Source organism: Neoarius graeffei, chromosome 25 (assembly GCF_027579695.1).
Source record: "Neoarius graeffei isolate fNeoGra1 chromosome 25, fNeoGra1.pri, whole genome shotgun sequence".
Classification (NCBI taxonomy): domain Eukaryota; kingdom Metazoa; phylum Chordata; class Actinopteri; order Siluriformes; family Ariidae; genus Neoarius; species Neoarius graeffei.
In genome coordinates, this window is record NC_083593.1 from 3125436 (window position 1) to 3141040 (window position 15605).

The window sequence follows — 15605 nt, forward strand, 5'->3', positions numbered from 1 at the left end:
CTTGGACAGCGACATGTTTCACGTCTTTAAACGCTCCAGGGCGACTCGAGCAAAAGCAAGAAAGACATCACGCTTATTTTTACTCACTTTTTGACTGCTTAGTTTAAACTTTCTAATATTTTTTCCCAAAGTGTCCTGATATGAAACAACACGACAGAAGTGGTTTTAAAACTACATCCCAAGTTTTCTCGAATGGATTCTTTGATCAAACACCTTAAGATTTGCATTACATATAAAAAAAATTGAAATAAATTGCTTTTTACAGTCGGTATTCGAGTTAGAAGTAGCATAGACAAGAAGGGTTTGAGACCAGTGGCCGACCGAGGCCTTTTTGTCTGTATGTTCTTCCCGTGTATGTGTGGAGTCAGTATCCCGTGTGTGCGTGCGTTTCCTCTGGGTGCTCCGGTTTCTCCCACAGTCCAAAGACACGCATTAAGGTTAACTGCCTAGTCTAAATTGCCCGTGTGTGTGTGTGTGTGTGTGTGTGTGTGTGTGTGTGTGTGTGTGTGTGTGTGTGTGTGTGTGTGTTCGCGCACGGGCGTGCGAATGGCCGAGAGGAGAAAACCTCTATAATATTCCAGTAGAAGGCAACAGGAAACCACTACTGCAAATTCCCACGAATATTTGACGTCAGAGAAGCATGTCACTGCAGTGACATGCCAGTGAGCCAATGAAATGTGTTTTCACAAACTTCATTTGAGTATTTGGTGTTTGGCGTGGTTCAATGTGGAATTGTAAATACCATCGTTGACCTTTTCTGCACATTATTACAGCAAACGTGGTGAGCAAAACATGTTATTTGACACTGATTAGCATTGTTTTGAAATATATTTCCGCTCTAAAGATGTTGAGAAATTACATATAATAAAGTGAGCTGTACGGGTATGGCTTTAATTATCCAGAGGGGGAAGGAAAAAAAAAAAACCCTCTGGAACTTGAAAAAAATCTTCATGAGAGTTCAAACCTGAAATTCACCCCCCCTCCCTCATGCCTTTACTACACCACTGATGGTCGTGTTCTGTTTTTCAAATATCACGACACGGCGGAGTTTAATAACCTCATTCTGTCACTTTGTACATTTGTGTCATATAATTTGTTTCATATTTTTCTTTTATTCATAAGATTTCCAAATTAGTCACTTTAGTGATGAAGCACTACAAATAAGCTGGGAAAAATAATTTATGAATGAACGTAATTTCATTTAAATGAATTATCTGCAATATGCCGCAACTTATGAATGAGAAGTAAAACACCACTGTGATCATGAGACTGAACTCCATCAGGATCTATTACAGTGTATTCCTGATAATCTACAAGGTTAATTTGTGTAACTGAGAGTTTACAATCTCCACTTGTAGCTCAAGTCCAACTCAATAAGATCTAAATTCACGCAAAAACAGTACTTGATACAGCTTTCATCATGTAGCTTTCAGCAGTAATATCAGATTGTATTTCCACACAAGATGTCGCTGTAGACCGTGAGATGGAGTTACTGGTACATTATTAATACTCCTCCGAACGCAGAACAGGAGAACAGAGCGTCACTTACTTCTGTCATCAGCAGGCCTCGTGGATTTTCCATTTTTTCCTGAAGACATTGGATTAAATGAAAGTATTGTTTGGACTTCTTTGTGAATATCCAGTGAAAGTCAGTGATGGTTGTCCCGGACACTGCTCGCTCTGCCTGCATGAAGGCTCTGCTGCTGCTTTGTTTATGGGATTTGTGTTTCGGTCAGATTTCCTACTCGGTTTCAGAGGAGGCCAAGAAAGGAACCGTTGTTGGAAATCTAGCGAAGGATCTCAGTCTCAGTGTGCAGGAACTGGAGTCGCGCATGTTTCAGCTTGTGACTGGATCTAACGCCAAGTATTTCGAGGTAAATCGGAAAAGCGGTGTTTTATTAGTGAATGACAGAATAGACCGAGAGGAGCTGTGTGAAAGCAAACAGAAATGCGTGTTGAATGTTGAAGTGATGATCCACAATCCTCACAAGCTCTACCGGGTTGAAATTAATATTTTGGACATTAATGATAACTTTCCGGTGTTTCCACGACAAATATTTGCTTTGGATATTGGTGAAAATGTCCTTCCGGGAGATCGGTTTCCCTTAATGACGGCACGTGACTTGGATATCGGTAGTAATTCAGTGAAAACGTATAAAATAAATACAAATGAATATTTTTCTCTGGACATGCAGAGTGATTCAGCTGAGCTTCTTCTTCAGAAACCTTTAGACCGAGAGAGAGAATCGGTGATTAAGCTCGTGCTGACTGCTGTAGACGGCGGGACTCCTCCCAGATCCGGAACAATGCAGATACTGGTGAATGTACTGGATATAAATGACAACAACCCAGTTTTTACGAAGCCTCTTTACAAAGTCAAGGTCCATGAAAACACATCTGTCGGAACTAAAATCATCAAAGTTTCTGCAGCAGATTTAGATGAGGGTGTGGATGGTGAAGTGTCCTACTCTATAATAAATCACGATGGAAACACGGCCATAGACTCATTCTCCATAAATCCGCTGTCTGGGGAAATTACAGTTAAAAGTAACATTGATTTTGAGGAACATTTTGCTGTGGAACTGAGAATTCAGGCTCAGGACAAAGGACAACCTCCACGAAGATCTTCATGTAAAGTGTTGATAGAGGTAGAGGATGTGAATGACAATGCACCAGAGATCTCAGTTACTCTGCTCATGAGCTCCGTAAGCGAGGACATCAAACCCGCGACAGATGTTGCATTAATCACTGTATCAGATAAAGACAGTGGAGCGAATGGGAAAGTGGACTGTAAAATTATAGCACCGAGTCCTTTTAAATTACAGCGATCATACAAAAACTCTTACGCTCTTGTAGTGAATGAAGCTCTGGACAGAGAGCGGCTCTCACAATATAACATCACAGTCGTAGCTAATGATGAGGGAACTCCTTCCCTCTCGAGCAGTAACGTTATAACAGTTAATGTCTCTGATGTGAATGATAACGCCCCTTTATTTCCTGCCCCGGTGATAAACATTAGCGTGAAAGAGAATAGTCCAGTTGGAGGGCTGTTAGCATCAGTAACAGCACGAGACTTAGACATCGGTGAAAATGCCCTCGTTTCATATTCATTAATGAATGCAGAGAGAAGCAGAGCATCAAATGTGATGAACATTAACTCTCACACCGGTGAACTGTACAGCCTGAAGTCTTTCGATTATGAAGAAACGAGACGACTTCAGTTTCAAGTTCAGGCCACTGACTCTGGTGTCCCTCCGCTAAGTAGTAACGTCACTGTGAACGTTTTTATCCTGGATGAGAATGACAACAGTCCAGTTTTTCTCCCTCCTTATTCTGAACCCGGGTCAGTAAACACTGAGAACATTCCCTACTCTGCTGAAGTGGGGTATTTTGTGGCTAAAGTCAGAGCTGTCGACGCCGATTCAGGTTATAATGCACTATTATCTTATCACATCTCTGAACCAAAGGGAACAAACCTCTTCCGAATTGGAACCAGCACAGGAGAAATAAGGACTAAAAGACGAATGAGTGACAATGACTTAAAAACCCACCCGCTTCTGATCAGTGTCTCGGATAATGGAGAACCTTCACTGTCCACGACTCTGAGTGTTGAAGTTGTGGTTGTGGAAAACATGGACATCCTGCAGCCTTCACTAAGACAAGTGCCAGTAATGGAGGAGAATGTTTCTAATCTGAATCTCTATCTGCTCATCGCTATTGTCTCAGTGTCAGTGATATTTTTACTGAGCCTCATCGCTTTAATAGCAGCTAAATGCTACGGGACAGACGGTGGGTTCAGCAGGTCCAGCGCTCCAGTGGTCACTACACACCCTGACGGGAGCTGGTCTTACTCCAAATCCACTCAGCAGTATGATGTGTGTTTTAGTTCCGACACACTGAAGAGTGATGTCGTGGTTTTCCCCTCGCCATTTCCACCTGCAGACGCAGAGCTGATCAGCATTAATGAAGGAGACACTTTTAACAGGACACAAACTCTTCCCAGCACTGGGAAGGTAAGGCCGTGATTAATTTTGCCTCTTTCTAATATCGAGCATTTTTAGTCTCTTGTTACCTCTAGTCCTTGTTGTGTGTCATTAGAACGCTTATGGGTTTGAAGTGCACAAATGTCTGCAACTGCTCATTCAATTCGCCTGATTTTAATCTCCTTTTAGTTCTAATTGTACATTTCTCTTCTCATAGCTGAAGATTGCTGTCTCGTCTTGCACAGTAAAATTGTTGATCTTCTCCAGTTCTGAAGTCAGTTTTTTCTTGCACTCTGGCAGTCCTTACATGTTTATTTTGACATGTTTTCCAACAGGGTTTGTTTGATGTCATAGTGTTGAAGTTATATATATATACGAAATATCACATCACATCACATTATCTCTAGCCGCTTTATCCTTCTACAGGGTCGCAGGCAAGCTGGAGCCTATCCCAGCTGACTATGGGCGAGAGGCGGGGTACACCCTGGACAAGTCGCCAGGTCATCACAGGGCTGACACATAGACACAGACAACCATTCACACTCACATTCACACCTACGGTCAATTTAGAGTCACCAGTTAACCTAACCTGCATGTCTTTGGACTGTGGGGGAAACCGGAGCACCCGGAGGAAACCCACGCGGACACGGGGAGAACATGCAAACTCCACACAGAAAGGCCCTCGCCGGCCCCGGGGCTCGAACCCAGGACTTTCTTGCTGTGAGGCAACAGCGCTAACCACTACACCACCGTGCCGCCTATACGAAATATATATATATATATATATTTCATATTTTCCTTCAAAAGTAGTAAAAGTAGAGTTTTAAAGGACCTTTTATCGGTTTCCTCTCGTTTTCCATTGAATTCAGCACCACGTGGTTGGACAATGACATGTTTACGTCTTTAAACGCTCCGGGGCGACTCGAGCAAAAGCAAGAAAGACATCATGCTTATTTTTACTCACTTTTTGACTGCTTAGTTTAAACTTTCTAATATTTTTTCCCAAAGTGTCCTGATACGAAACAACATCACAGAAGTGGTTTTAAAAATATATCCCAAGTTTTCTCGAATGGATTCTTTGATCCTTTGACCTTAAGATCTTTGACCTCAAGATTTGCATTATATATAAATTTTTTTTTAAATAAATTGCTTTTTACAGTCGGTATTCGAGTTAGAAGGAGTGCGTAGCATAGACAAGAAAGTTCTGGGTTTGAGACCAGTGGCTGATGGAGGCCTTTTTGTCTATGTTCTCCCCGTGTACGTGTGGAGTCAGTATCCCGTGTGTGCGTGGGTTTCCTCCGGGTGCTCCGGTTTCCCCCACAGTCCAAAGACACGCATTTAGGTTAACTGCCTACTCTAAATTGCCCGTGTGTGTGTGTGTGTGTGTGTGTGTTCGCGCACGGGCGTGCGAATGGCCGAGAGGAGAAAACCTCTATAATATTCCAGTAGAAGGCAACAGGAAACCACTACTGCAAATTTCCACGAATCTTTGACGTCAGAGCAGCACGTCACTGCAGTGACATGCCAGTGAGCCAATGAAATGTGATTCCACAAATTTTATTTGAGTATTTGGTGTTTGGCGTGGTTCAATATAGAATTGTAAATATCATCGTTGAACTTTTCTGCACATTATTACAGCAAACGTGTTGAGCAAAACATGTTATTTGACACTGATTAGCATTGCTTTGCAGAATATTTCCGCACTAAAGATGTTGAAAAATTACATATAATAAAGTGTGCTGTACGGGTATGGCTTTAATTATCCAGAGGAGGAAGGGAAAAAAACCCTCTGGAACTGGAAAAAATCTTCATGAGGGTTTAAACCCGAAATTATTTATTTATTTATTTTTATTTATTTATTTGAGGATAACCCCTTGAGATGTGGCATCTCATTTTCAAGGGGGTCCACCTCCCCCCCCCCCATGCCTTTGCTACACCACTGATGGTCGTGTTCTGTATTTCAAATATAACTGCAATGACACGGTGGAGTTTAATAACCTCATTCTGTCACTTTGTACATTTGTGACCTATCATTTATTTCATAGTTTTCTTATAGTCATAAGATTTCCAAATTAGACACTTTAGTGATGAAGCACTACAAATGAGCAGGGAAAAATAATTTTATGAGTGAACGTTATTTCATTCAAATGAATTAACTGCAAGGTGGCATGGTGGTGTAGTGGTTAGCACTGTCGCCTTACAGCAAGAAGGTCCGGGTTCGAGCCCCGTGGCCGGCGAGGACCTTTCTGTGTGGAGTTTGCATGTTCTCCCCATGTCCGCGTGGGTTTCCTCCGGGTGCTCCGGTTTCCCCCACAGTCCAAAGACATGCAGGTTAGGTTAAGTGGTGACTCTAAATTGAGCGTAGGTGTGAATGTGAGTGTGAATGGTTGTCTGTGTCTATGTGTCAGCCCTGTGATGACCTGGCGACTTGTCCAGGGTGTACCCCGCCTTTCGCCCGTAGTCAGCTGGGATAGGCTCCAGCTTGCCTGCGACCCTGTAGAACAGGATAAAGCGGCTAGAGATAATGAGATGAGATGAATTAACTGTAATATGCCGCAACTTATGAATGAGAATTAAAACACCACTGTGATCATGAGACTGAACTCCATCAGGATCTATTAGACTGTATTCCTGATAATCTACAAGGTTAATTTGTGTAACTGAGAGTTTACAATCTCATCTTTTAGCTCAAGTCCAACTCAAAAAGATCTAACTTCACACAAAAACAGTTACTTGGTACAACTTTCATCATGTAGCTTTCAGCAGTAATATCAGATTGTATTTCCACACAAGATGTCGCTGTAGACCGTGAGATGGAGTTACTGGTACATTATTAATACTCCTCCGAACGCAGAACAGGAGAACAGAGCGTTACTTACTTCTGTCATCAGCAGCCCTCGTGGATTTTAATTTTTTTTCCTGACGACATTGGATCAAATGAAAGCATTGTTTGGACTTCTTTGTGAATATCCAGTGAAAGTCAGTGATGGTTGTCCCGGACACTGCTCGCTCTGCCTGCATGAAGGCTCTGCTGCTGCTTTGTTTATGGGATTTGTGTTTCGGTCAGATTTCCTACTCGGTTCCAGAGGAGGCCAAGAAGGGAACCGTTGTTGGAAATCTAGCGAAGGATCTCAGTCTCAGTGTGCAGGAACTGGAGTCGCGCATGTTTCAGCTTGTGACTGGATCTAACGCCAAGTATTTCGAGGTAAATCGGAAAAGCGGTGTTTTATTAGTGAATGACAGAATAGACCGAGAGGAGCTGTGTGAAAGCAAACAGAAATGCGTGTTGAATGTTGAAGCGATGATCCACAATCCTCACAAGCTCTACCGGGTTGAAATTAATATTTTGGACATTAATGATAATTCTCCGGTGTTTCCACGACAATCCGCTGTTTTGAACATTAGTGAAAACGTCCTTCCGGGAGATCGGTTTCCCTTAGTCAAGGCTCGTGACATAGATATCGCAGGTAATTCAGTGAAAACTTATAAAATAAATGCAAATGAATATTTTTCTCTGGACATGCAGAGTGATTCAGCTGAGCTTCTTCTTCAGAAATCTTTAGACCGAGAGAGAGAATCGGTGATTAAGCTCGTGCTGACTGCTGTAGACGGCGGGACTCCTCCCAGATCCGGAACAATGCAGATACTGGTGAATGTACTAGATATAAATGACAACAACCCGGTTTTCACTAAATCTCTTTACAAAGTCAAGGTCCATGAAAACACAACTGTCGGAACTAAAATCCTGACAGTTTCAGCTGCGGATGCAGACGACGGGGTGAACAGTGACGTGTCATACTCGATTGTCAGTGATGAAGAAAAAACGGCGTATGAATTGTTCTCCATAAATCCGGTTTCTGGGGAAATTATTGTTCAAGATAATATTGATTATGAGGAAAATCCAGCTATCGAGCTGAGAATTCAGGCTCAGGACAAAGGATATTCTCCAAGAATGTCCAGATGTAAAGTGTTAATTGAGGTAGTGGATGTGAATGACAATGCACCAGATATATCAGTTACTCTGCTCATGAGCTCCGTAAGCGAGGACATCAAACCCGGGACAGATGTTGCATTAATCACTATATCAGATAAAGACAGTGGAGCGAATGGGAAAGTGAACTGTAAAATTATAGCACCGAGTCCTTTTAAATTACAGCGATCATACAAAAACTCTTACGCTCTTTTAGTGAATGAAGCTCTGGACAGAGAGCGGCTCTCACAATATAACATCACAGTCGTAGCGAATGATGAGGGAACTCCTTCCCTCTCGAGCAGCAACGTTATAACAGTTCATGTCTCTGATGTGAATGATAACGCCCCTTTATTTCCTGCCCCGGTGATAAACATTAGCGTGAAAGAGAATAGTCCAGTTGGAGGGCTGTTAGCATCAGTAACGGCACGAGACTTAGACATCGGTGAAAATGCCCTCGTTTCATATTCATTAATGAATGCAGAGAGAAGCAGAGCGTCAAATGTGATGAACATTAACTCTCACACCGGTGAACTGTACAGCCTGAAGTCTTTCGATTACGAAGAAACGAAACGACTTCAGTTTCAAGTTCAGGCCACTGACTCTGGTGTCCCTCCGCTAAGCAGTAACGTCACTGTGAACGTTTTTATCCTGGATGAGAATGACAACAGTCCAGTTTTTCTCCCTCCTTATTCTGAACCCGGGTCAGTAAACACTGAGAACATTCCCTACTCTGCTGAAGCGGGGTATTTTGTGGCTAAAGTCAGAGCCGTAGACGCTGATTCAGGTTATAATGCACTATTATCTTATCACATCACTGAACCAAAGGGAACGAACCTCTTCCGAATCGGAACCAGCACAGGAGAAATAAGGACTAAAAGACGAATGAGTGACAATGACTTAAAAACCCACCCTCTTCTGATCAGTGTCTCGGATAATGGAGAACCTTCACTGTCCACGACTCTGAGTGTTGAAGTTGTGGTTGTGGAAAACATGGACATCCTGCAGCCTTCACTAAGACAAGTGCCAGTAAAGGAGGAGAATGTTTCTAATCTGAATCTCTATCTGCTCATCGCTATTGTCTCAGTGTCAGTGATATTTTTACTGAGCCTCATCGCTTTAATAGCAGCTAAATGCTACGGGACAGACGGTGGGTTCAGCAGGTCCAGCGCTCCAGTGGTCACTACACACCCTGACGGGAGCTGGTCTTACTCCAAATCCACTCAGCAGTATGATGTGTGTTTTAGTTCCGACACACTGAAGAGTGACGTCGTGGTTTTCCCCTCGCCGTTTCCGCCTGCAGACGCAGAGCTGATCAGCATTAATGAAGGAGACACTTTTAACAGGACACAAACTCTTCCTAGCACTGGGAAGGTAAGGCCGTGATTAATTTAGTCTCTTTCAAATTTTCGAGCACTTCTAGTTCGTTGGAAACTGTGTTCCATGCGGTATTAAATGGTTTTGGTTTTGTAGTACACAAACATTTCCAACTGAATTTCCACCTCTCCTGGAGTCCATTTTCCGTTAACTTTTGAAGTTCTGAACTTACATGCTGGTTCACTGTGACTTATATGCTTATTTTGACCAGACCTTATTTATTTATTTTTTCTTCTTCTTCTTCTTCTTATTATTATTATATAATTTTTTTTCTATTGTCAGTAGATGTTCGTGTTGGAAATATTGAGCATGAAACGGTTTTAGCAAAGCATCTCTGTCTTCGACGAGATGTTTGTGTTTTTTTGTCTGTTAAGACACGTTTTTGTGTTTTCTTACATTGGATATGAAATTCTATTTAAAGAATCTTTTTGTTATTTTGTCCAGAGTTTGAATAAAATCAGTATTACAGATTTGGACAGCGACTTGTTTCACTATTACAAAGTGAGCGATGGATACTATTCTTGACACAAAGACGGACATCTAGGAGGACGGAAAAAAGGAGAGAAAAAAGTAAAACATAACTTAAAATTTTTTTCTTACCCATTATTGGTCGAACTTTCTGTCATTATTTGTAATAATCTGGTCTGACTCTCAACTATAAAAGAACAACGTGGATCTCATAAGAGGAGCTCATTTAAAACATCCATTCGCTTTGTGAATATGTTAATAAACAAATCTTGCTTTGTTGCATCTTAAACGATGCCTTATTATGTTAAATGAAATTACCTTCATTAATTTCACAAATGAAATCGATGTCAAAATAATAGTTTCCAGTACAATCGCCCCCCCCCCCCAACAAAAAAAAGAAGCATAAATCAACGATCTTATTCGAAATGGAATAATAACAGCATGGCACTTTCACTCATAATACTTTCAAGAACCTTCTGAATGTTATAGTTAGTGTTTTATCAGACAGGCTCGAATGCAATTCTGATGAACTACAATTTGTTTTATTTGCATATCTCTGGGTTAATATCCATTGCTTAAACCTGTGCCTAAAATAAAATAATTTAGTTACTGACGAACATTTCTTTTATTCCAATGTAGCGTCATTAATCTTGTTTTCAGCAGCAATATCAGATTGTATTTCCACACAAGATGTCGCTGTAGACCGTGAGATGGAGTTACTGGTACATTATTAATACTCCTCGGAACGCAGAACAGGAGAACAGAGCGTCACTTACTCCTGTCATCAGCAGGCCTCGTGGATTTTAATTTTTTTCCTGAAAACATTGGATTAAATGAAAGAATTGTTTGGACTTCTTTGTGAATATCCAGTGACAGTCAGTGATGGTTGTCCCGGACACTGCTCGCTCTGCCTGCATGAAGGCTCTGCTGCTGCTTTGTTTACGGGATTTGTGTTTCGGTCAGATTTCCTACTCGGTTCCAGAGGAGGCCAAAAAAGGAACCGTTGTTGGAAATCTAGCGAAGGATCTCAGTCTCAGTGTGCAGGAACTGGAGTCGCGCATGTTTCAGCTTGTGACTGGATCTAACGCCAAGTATTTTGAGGTAAATCGGAAAAGCGGTGTTTTATTAGTGAATGACAGAATAGACCGAGAGGAGCTGTGTGAAAGCAAACAGAAATGCGTGTTGAATGTTGAAGCGATGATCCACAATCCTCACAAGCTCTACCGGGTTGAAATTAATATTTTGGACATTAATGATAACTCTCCGGTGTTTCCAGATCAAACACTTGTTTTGGATATTACTGAAAATATGCTTCCGGGAGATCGGTTTCCTTTAAAAAGGGCACGTGATTTGGACATCGGCAGTAATTCAGTGAAAACGTATAAAATAACCACAAATGAATATTTTTCAATGGATGTACAAAGTGCTGAACAGCAGAGGGTTTCGGCTGAACTTGTTCTTCAGAAACCTTTAGACCGAGAGAGAGAATCGGTGATTAAGCTCGTGCTGACTGCTGTAGACGGCGGGACTCCTCCCAGATCCGGAACAATGCAGATACTGGTGAATGTACTGGATATAAATGACAACAGCCCAGTTTTTACGAAGCCTCTTTACAAAGTTAAGGTCCATGAAAACACATCTGTCGGAACTAAAATCCTGACAGTTTCCGCTTCTGATGCAGACGAGGGAAATAACGGTGAAGTGTCATACTCAGTTGTAAGCGATGAGGGTGATTTATTCCTCATAAATTCTCATTCTGGTGATATCACTGTCAAAGGAAATGTTGATTTTGAGGAACATCCTGCTATGGAGCTCAGAATTCAGGCTCAGGATAAAGGTCATCCTCCAAGAAGATCTTCAAGTAAAGTGTTAATAGAGGTAGTGGATGTGAATGATAATGCACCAGAGATCTCAGTTACTCTGCTCATGAGCTCCGTAAGCGAGGACACCAAACCAGGGACAAATGTTGCATTAATCACTGTATCAGATAAAGACAGTGGAGCGAATGGGAAAGTGGACTGTAAAATTATAGCACCGAGTCCTTTTAAATTACAAACATCATACAAGAACTATTATTCTCTTGTAGTGAATGAAGCTCTGGACAGAGAGCGGCTCTCACAATATAACATCACAGTCGTAGCTAATGATGAGGGAACTCCTTCCCTCTCGAGCAGTAACGTTATAACAGTTCATGTCTCTGATGTGAATGATAACACCCCTTTATTTCCTGCCCCAGTGATAAACATTAGCGTGAAAGAGAATAGTCCAGTTGGAGGACTGTTAGCATCAGTAACAGCACGAGACTTAGACATCGGTGAAAATGCCCTCGTTTCATATTCATTAATGAATGCAGAGAGAAACAGAGCATCAAATGTGATGAACATTAACTCTCACACCGGTGAACTGTACAGCCTGAAGGCTTTCGATTATGAAGAAACGAAACGACTTCAGTTTCAAGTTCAGGCCACTGACTCTGGTGTCCCTCCGTTAAGCAGTAACGTCACTGTGAACGTTTTTATCCTGGATGAGAATGACAACAGTCCAGTTTTTCTCCCTCCTTATTCTGAACCCGGCTCAGTAAACACTGAGAACATTCCCTACTCTGCTGAAGCGGGGTATTTTGTGGCTAAAGTCAGAGCTGTAGACGCTGATTCAGGTTATAATGCACTATTATCTTATCACATCTCTGAACCAAAGGGAACGAACCTCTTCCGAATCGGAACCAGCACAGGAGAAATAAGGACTAAAAGACGAATGAGTGACAATGACTTAAAAACCCACCCTCTTCTGATCAGTGTCTCGGATAATGGAGAACCTTCACTGTCCACGACTCTGAGTGTTGAAGTTGTGGTTGTGGAAAACATGGACATCCTGCAGCCTTCACTAAGACAAGTGCCAGTAAAGGAGGAGAATGTTTCTAATCTGAATCTCTATCTGCTCATCACTATTGTCTCAGTGTCAGTGATATTTTTACTGAGCCTCATCGCTTTAATAGCAGCTAAATGCTCCGGGACAGACGGTGGGTTCAGCAGGTCCAGCGCTCCAGTGGTCACTACACACCCTGACGGGAGCTGGTCTTACTCCAAATCCACTCAGCAGTATGATGTGTGTTTTAGTTCTGACACACTGAAGAGTGATGTCGTGGTTTTTCCCTCGCCATTTCCACCTGCAGACGCAGAGCTGATCAGCATTAATGAAGGAGACACTTTTAACAGGACACAAACTCTTCCTAGCACTGGGAAGGTAAGACTCTGTTTAATTGAGCCTGTGTTTCAGCATCAGTATAGACCCCTTTCACATGACGTCACCGCGCCGCGAGATTTTGTTAGGCGCCATATTGGAAGACCAAGTACATGCACTCACAATATAAAACAAAGTACGAACGAGAGTAAAGTGACACGATGGATGATAATTCCGGTTATGTGAGTGCATTACCAGCTGCAGAAAGGGCACGGTATGTGAAGAAACTGGCTGTGATTGATGGGTTTGACCCATATGATAAGACTCGCGGCAAGGGAGAATGGAAACATAAGGAGGACCTGACAGCAATTCTGCCATCTGTTTGCTACTTAGACATTGTAAACTATTTGTTGTTTACACCCAGTGCCTACACTCAGTGTGCGAACTATGCCGATATTTTCGGGGGGTCCCTTTTTTTCCCTTGGGGGGGGTGCTTGCGCTTGTCTCGGAGCGCGGATCTCCAAACACATGAGAAGCCTATCTTACGCACATATCACGCGGACTCCACACCTCCACACACGCATCGCATCTGAAGTCATAACTCATCAGGGGAAATCGTGTCCACATTGGCATGTTCAAAAAACAACCTCGCGTCAACAATGATACCACACGCAAGAAAAAAAAAAACAGTCAGGCTACTCAACAACCAACCTGGCAGCAGCGAGCAAGCCCCAAACCATCCTAAATTATTATTATTATTAAATTGTAGAAGTCTGGGAGGCTTGCTCCTCATACAGTTATCAACTTGGGGCCAATTTAGCATGTTTTAAATCTGAATTTCTTGCGTTTGCTTACCTGAAAGTGTCCACAGATCATGCACAGACTTATCCATTATATCCACAGTTTTTTGCCAAGTCTCACACAGGTTTCTTTCAAGTCTACTGTTGGGCCAATAAATCATAAATAAAACAGCTCAGATTTGTTTGTTTAAGTCGTTTGCCACTCCACTTTATTCTCGTGGGTTCACATACCGCTGCTGTTATTTCCCCCTAATCACGAGTTTGTTGGTCTTCCAAAATGGCGTAGGGTCTGTTTACTTCCGGTTTCGGGTGACGTCAGTGAAAGGGGTCTATGACGAATAAAAAGAGTTTCACGTTTTATTTTTAGCACAGTTGTTTGTATCCCGTTAATCTGGGGACAGTAGTTTGACGCATTTATCAGGTATTCTTGATTTTTATAATAATAATAATAATAATAATAATAATAATAATACAACCCCGATTCCAAAAAAGTTGGGACAAAGAACAAATTGTAAATAAAAACAGAATGCAATAATTTACAAATCTCAAAAACCGATCTTGTATTCACAATAGAACATAGACAACATATCAAATGTCGAAAGTGAGACATTTTGAAATTTCATGCCAAATATTGGCTCATTTGAAATTTCATGACAGCAACACATCTCAAAAAAGTTGGGACAGGGGCAATAAGAGGCTGGAAAAGTTAAAGGTACAAAAAAGGAACAGCTGGAGGACCAAATTTCAACTCATTAGGTCAATTGGCAATAGGTCATTAACATGACTGGGTATAAAAAGAGCATCTTGGAGTGGCAGCGGCTCTCAGAAGTAAAGATGGGAAGAGGATCACCAATCTCCCTAATTCTGTGCCGACAAATAGTGAAGCAATATCAGAAAGGAGTTCGACAGTGTAAAATTGCAAAGAGTTTGAACATATCATCATCTAGAGTGCATAATATCATCAAAAGATTCAGAGAATCTGGAAGAATCTCTGTGCGTAAGGGTCAAGGCCGGAAAACCATACCGGGTGCCCGTGATCTTCGGGCCCTTAGACGGCACTGCATCACATACAGGCATGCTTCTGTATTGGAAATCACAAAATGGGCTCAGGAATATTTCCAGAGAACATTATCTGTGAACACAATTCACTGTGCCATCCGACATTGCCAGCTAAAACTCTATAGTTCAAAGAAGAAGCCGTATCTAAACATGATCCAGAAGCGCAGATGTCTTCTCTGGGCCAAGGCTCATTTAAAATGGACTGTGGCAAAGTGGAAAACTGTTCTGTGGTCAGACGAATCAAAATTTGAAGTTCTTTATGGAAATCAGGGACGCCATGTCATTCGGACTAAAGAGGAGAAGGACGACCCAAGTTGTTATCAGCGCTCAGTTCAGAAGCCTGCATCTCTGATGGTATGGGGTTGCATTAGTGCATGTGGCATGGGCAGCTTACACATCTGGAAAGACACCATCAATGCTGAAAGGTATATCCAGGTTCTAGAGCAACATATGCTCCTATCCAGACGGTGGCTCTTTCAGGGAAGACCTTGCAGTTTCCAACATGACAATGCCAAACCACATACTGCATCAATTACAGCATCATGACTGCATAGAAGAAGGGTCCGGGTACTGAACTGGCCAGCCTGCAGTCCAGATATTTCACCCATAGAAAACATTTGGCGCATCATAAAACGGAAAATACGACAAAAAAGACCTAAGACATTTGAGCAACTAGAATTCTACATTAGACAAGAATGGGTTAACATTCCTATCCCTAAACTTGAGCAACTTGTCTCCTCAGTCCCCAGACGTTTACAGACTGTTGTA

General features: G+C 42.0%; 4 protein-coding genes across 5 annotated transcripts in view; 3 read left to right on the forward strand and 1 right to left on the reverse strand.

The window, feature by feature from the left end:
• LOC132873166 (fibroblast growth factor 18-like) overlaps positions 1-6915 on the reverse strand; it is a 66805-nt gene extending 59890 nt beyond the window's left edge. The window contains exon 1 of the mRNA XM_060908472.1: positions 6863-6915. The gene's annotated coding sequence lies outside the window, so the exon portion shown is untranslated. The remainder of the gene's footprint in view (positions 1-6862) is intronic.
• LOC132873161 (protocadherin alpha-C2-like) overlaps positions 1-15605 on the forward strand; it is a 74487-nt gene that overhangs the window by 7289 nt on the left and 51593 nt on the right. Inside the window, exon 1 of one of the 2 annotated variants that reach the window (XM_060908466.1) lies at positions 1540-4013. The exons of the other annotated variant lie outside the window; for it this stretch is intronic. Within the exon in view, the coding sequence (XP_060764449.1) occupies positions 1656-4013 (2358 nt within the window). The 5' untranslated portion in view covers positions 1540-1655. Of the gene's footprint in view, positions 1-1539; positions 4014-15605 lie in introns of those variants that run through there. 2 annotated transcript variants of the gene reach the window in all.
• On the forward strand, positions 6842-9339 carry LOC132873162 (protocadherin alpha-2-like). The gene has a single exon (XM_060908467.1). The coding sequence runs from the start codon at positions 6970-6972 to the stop codon at positions 9337-9339; it is 2370 nt and encodes a 789-aa protein (XP_060764450.1). The 5' UTR covers positions 6842-6969.
• Positions 10681-14187, forward strand: LOC132873748 (protocadherin alpha-8-like). The gene is made up of 2 exons (XM_060909556.1): positions 10681-13041; positions 14146-14187. Exons 1-2 carry the CDS (start codon positions 10681-10683, stop codon positions 14185-14187), a joined length of 2403 nt encoding a protein of 800 aa, XP_060765539.1.

What these genes read in the sequence shown, in the direction of transcription:
- LOC132873162 (XM_060908467.1), top strand. Translation starts at nt 6,970, where the DNA reads ATGGTTGTCCCGGACACTGCTCGCTCTGCCTGCATGAAGGCTCTGCTG.
- LOC132873748 (XM_060909556.1), top strand. Translation starts at nt 10,681, where the DNA reads ATGGTTGTCCCGGACACTGCTCGCTCTGCCTGCATGAAGGCTCTGCTG. An exon ending in CTCTTCCTAGCACTGGGAAG is followed by an intron (nt 13,042 to 14,145) that starts GTAAGACTCTGT and finishes TTTTATTTTTAG; the next exon opens with CACAGTTGTTTGTATCCCGT.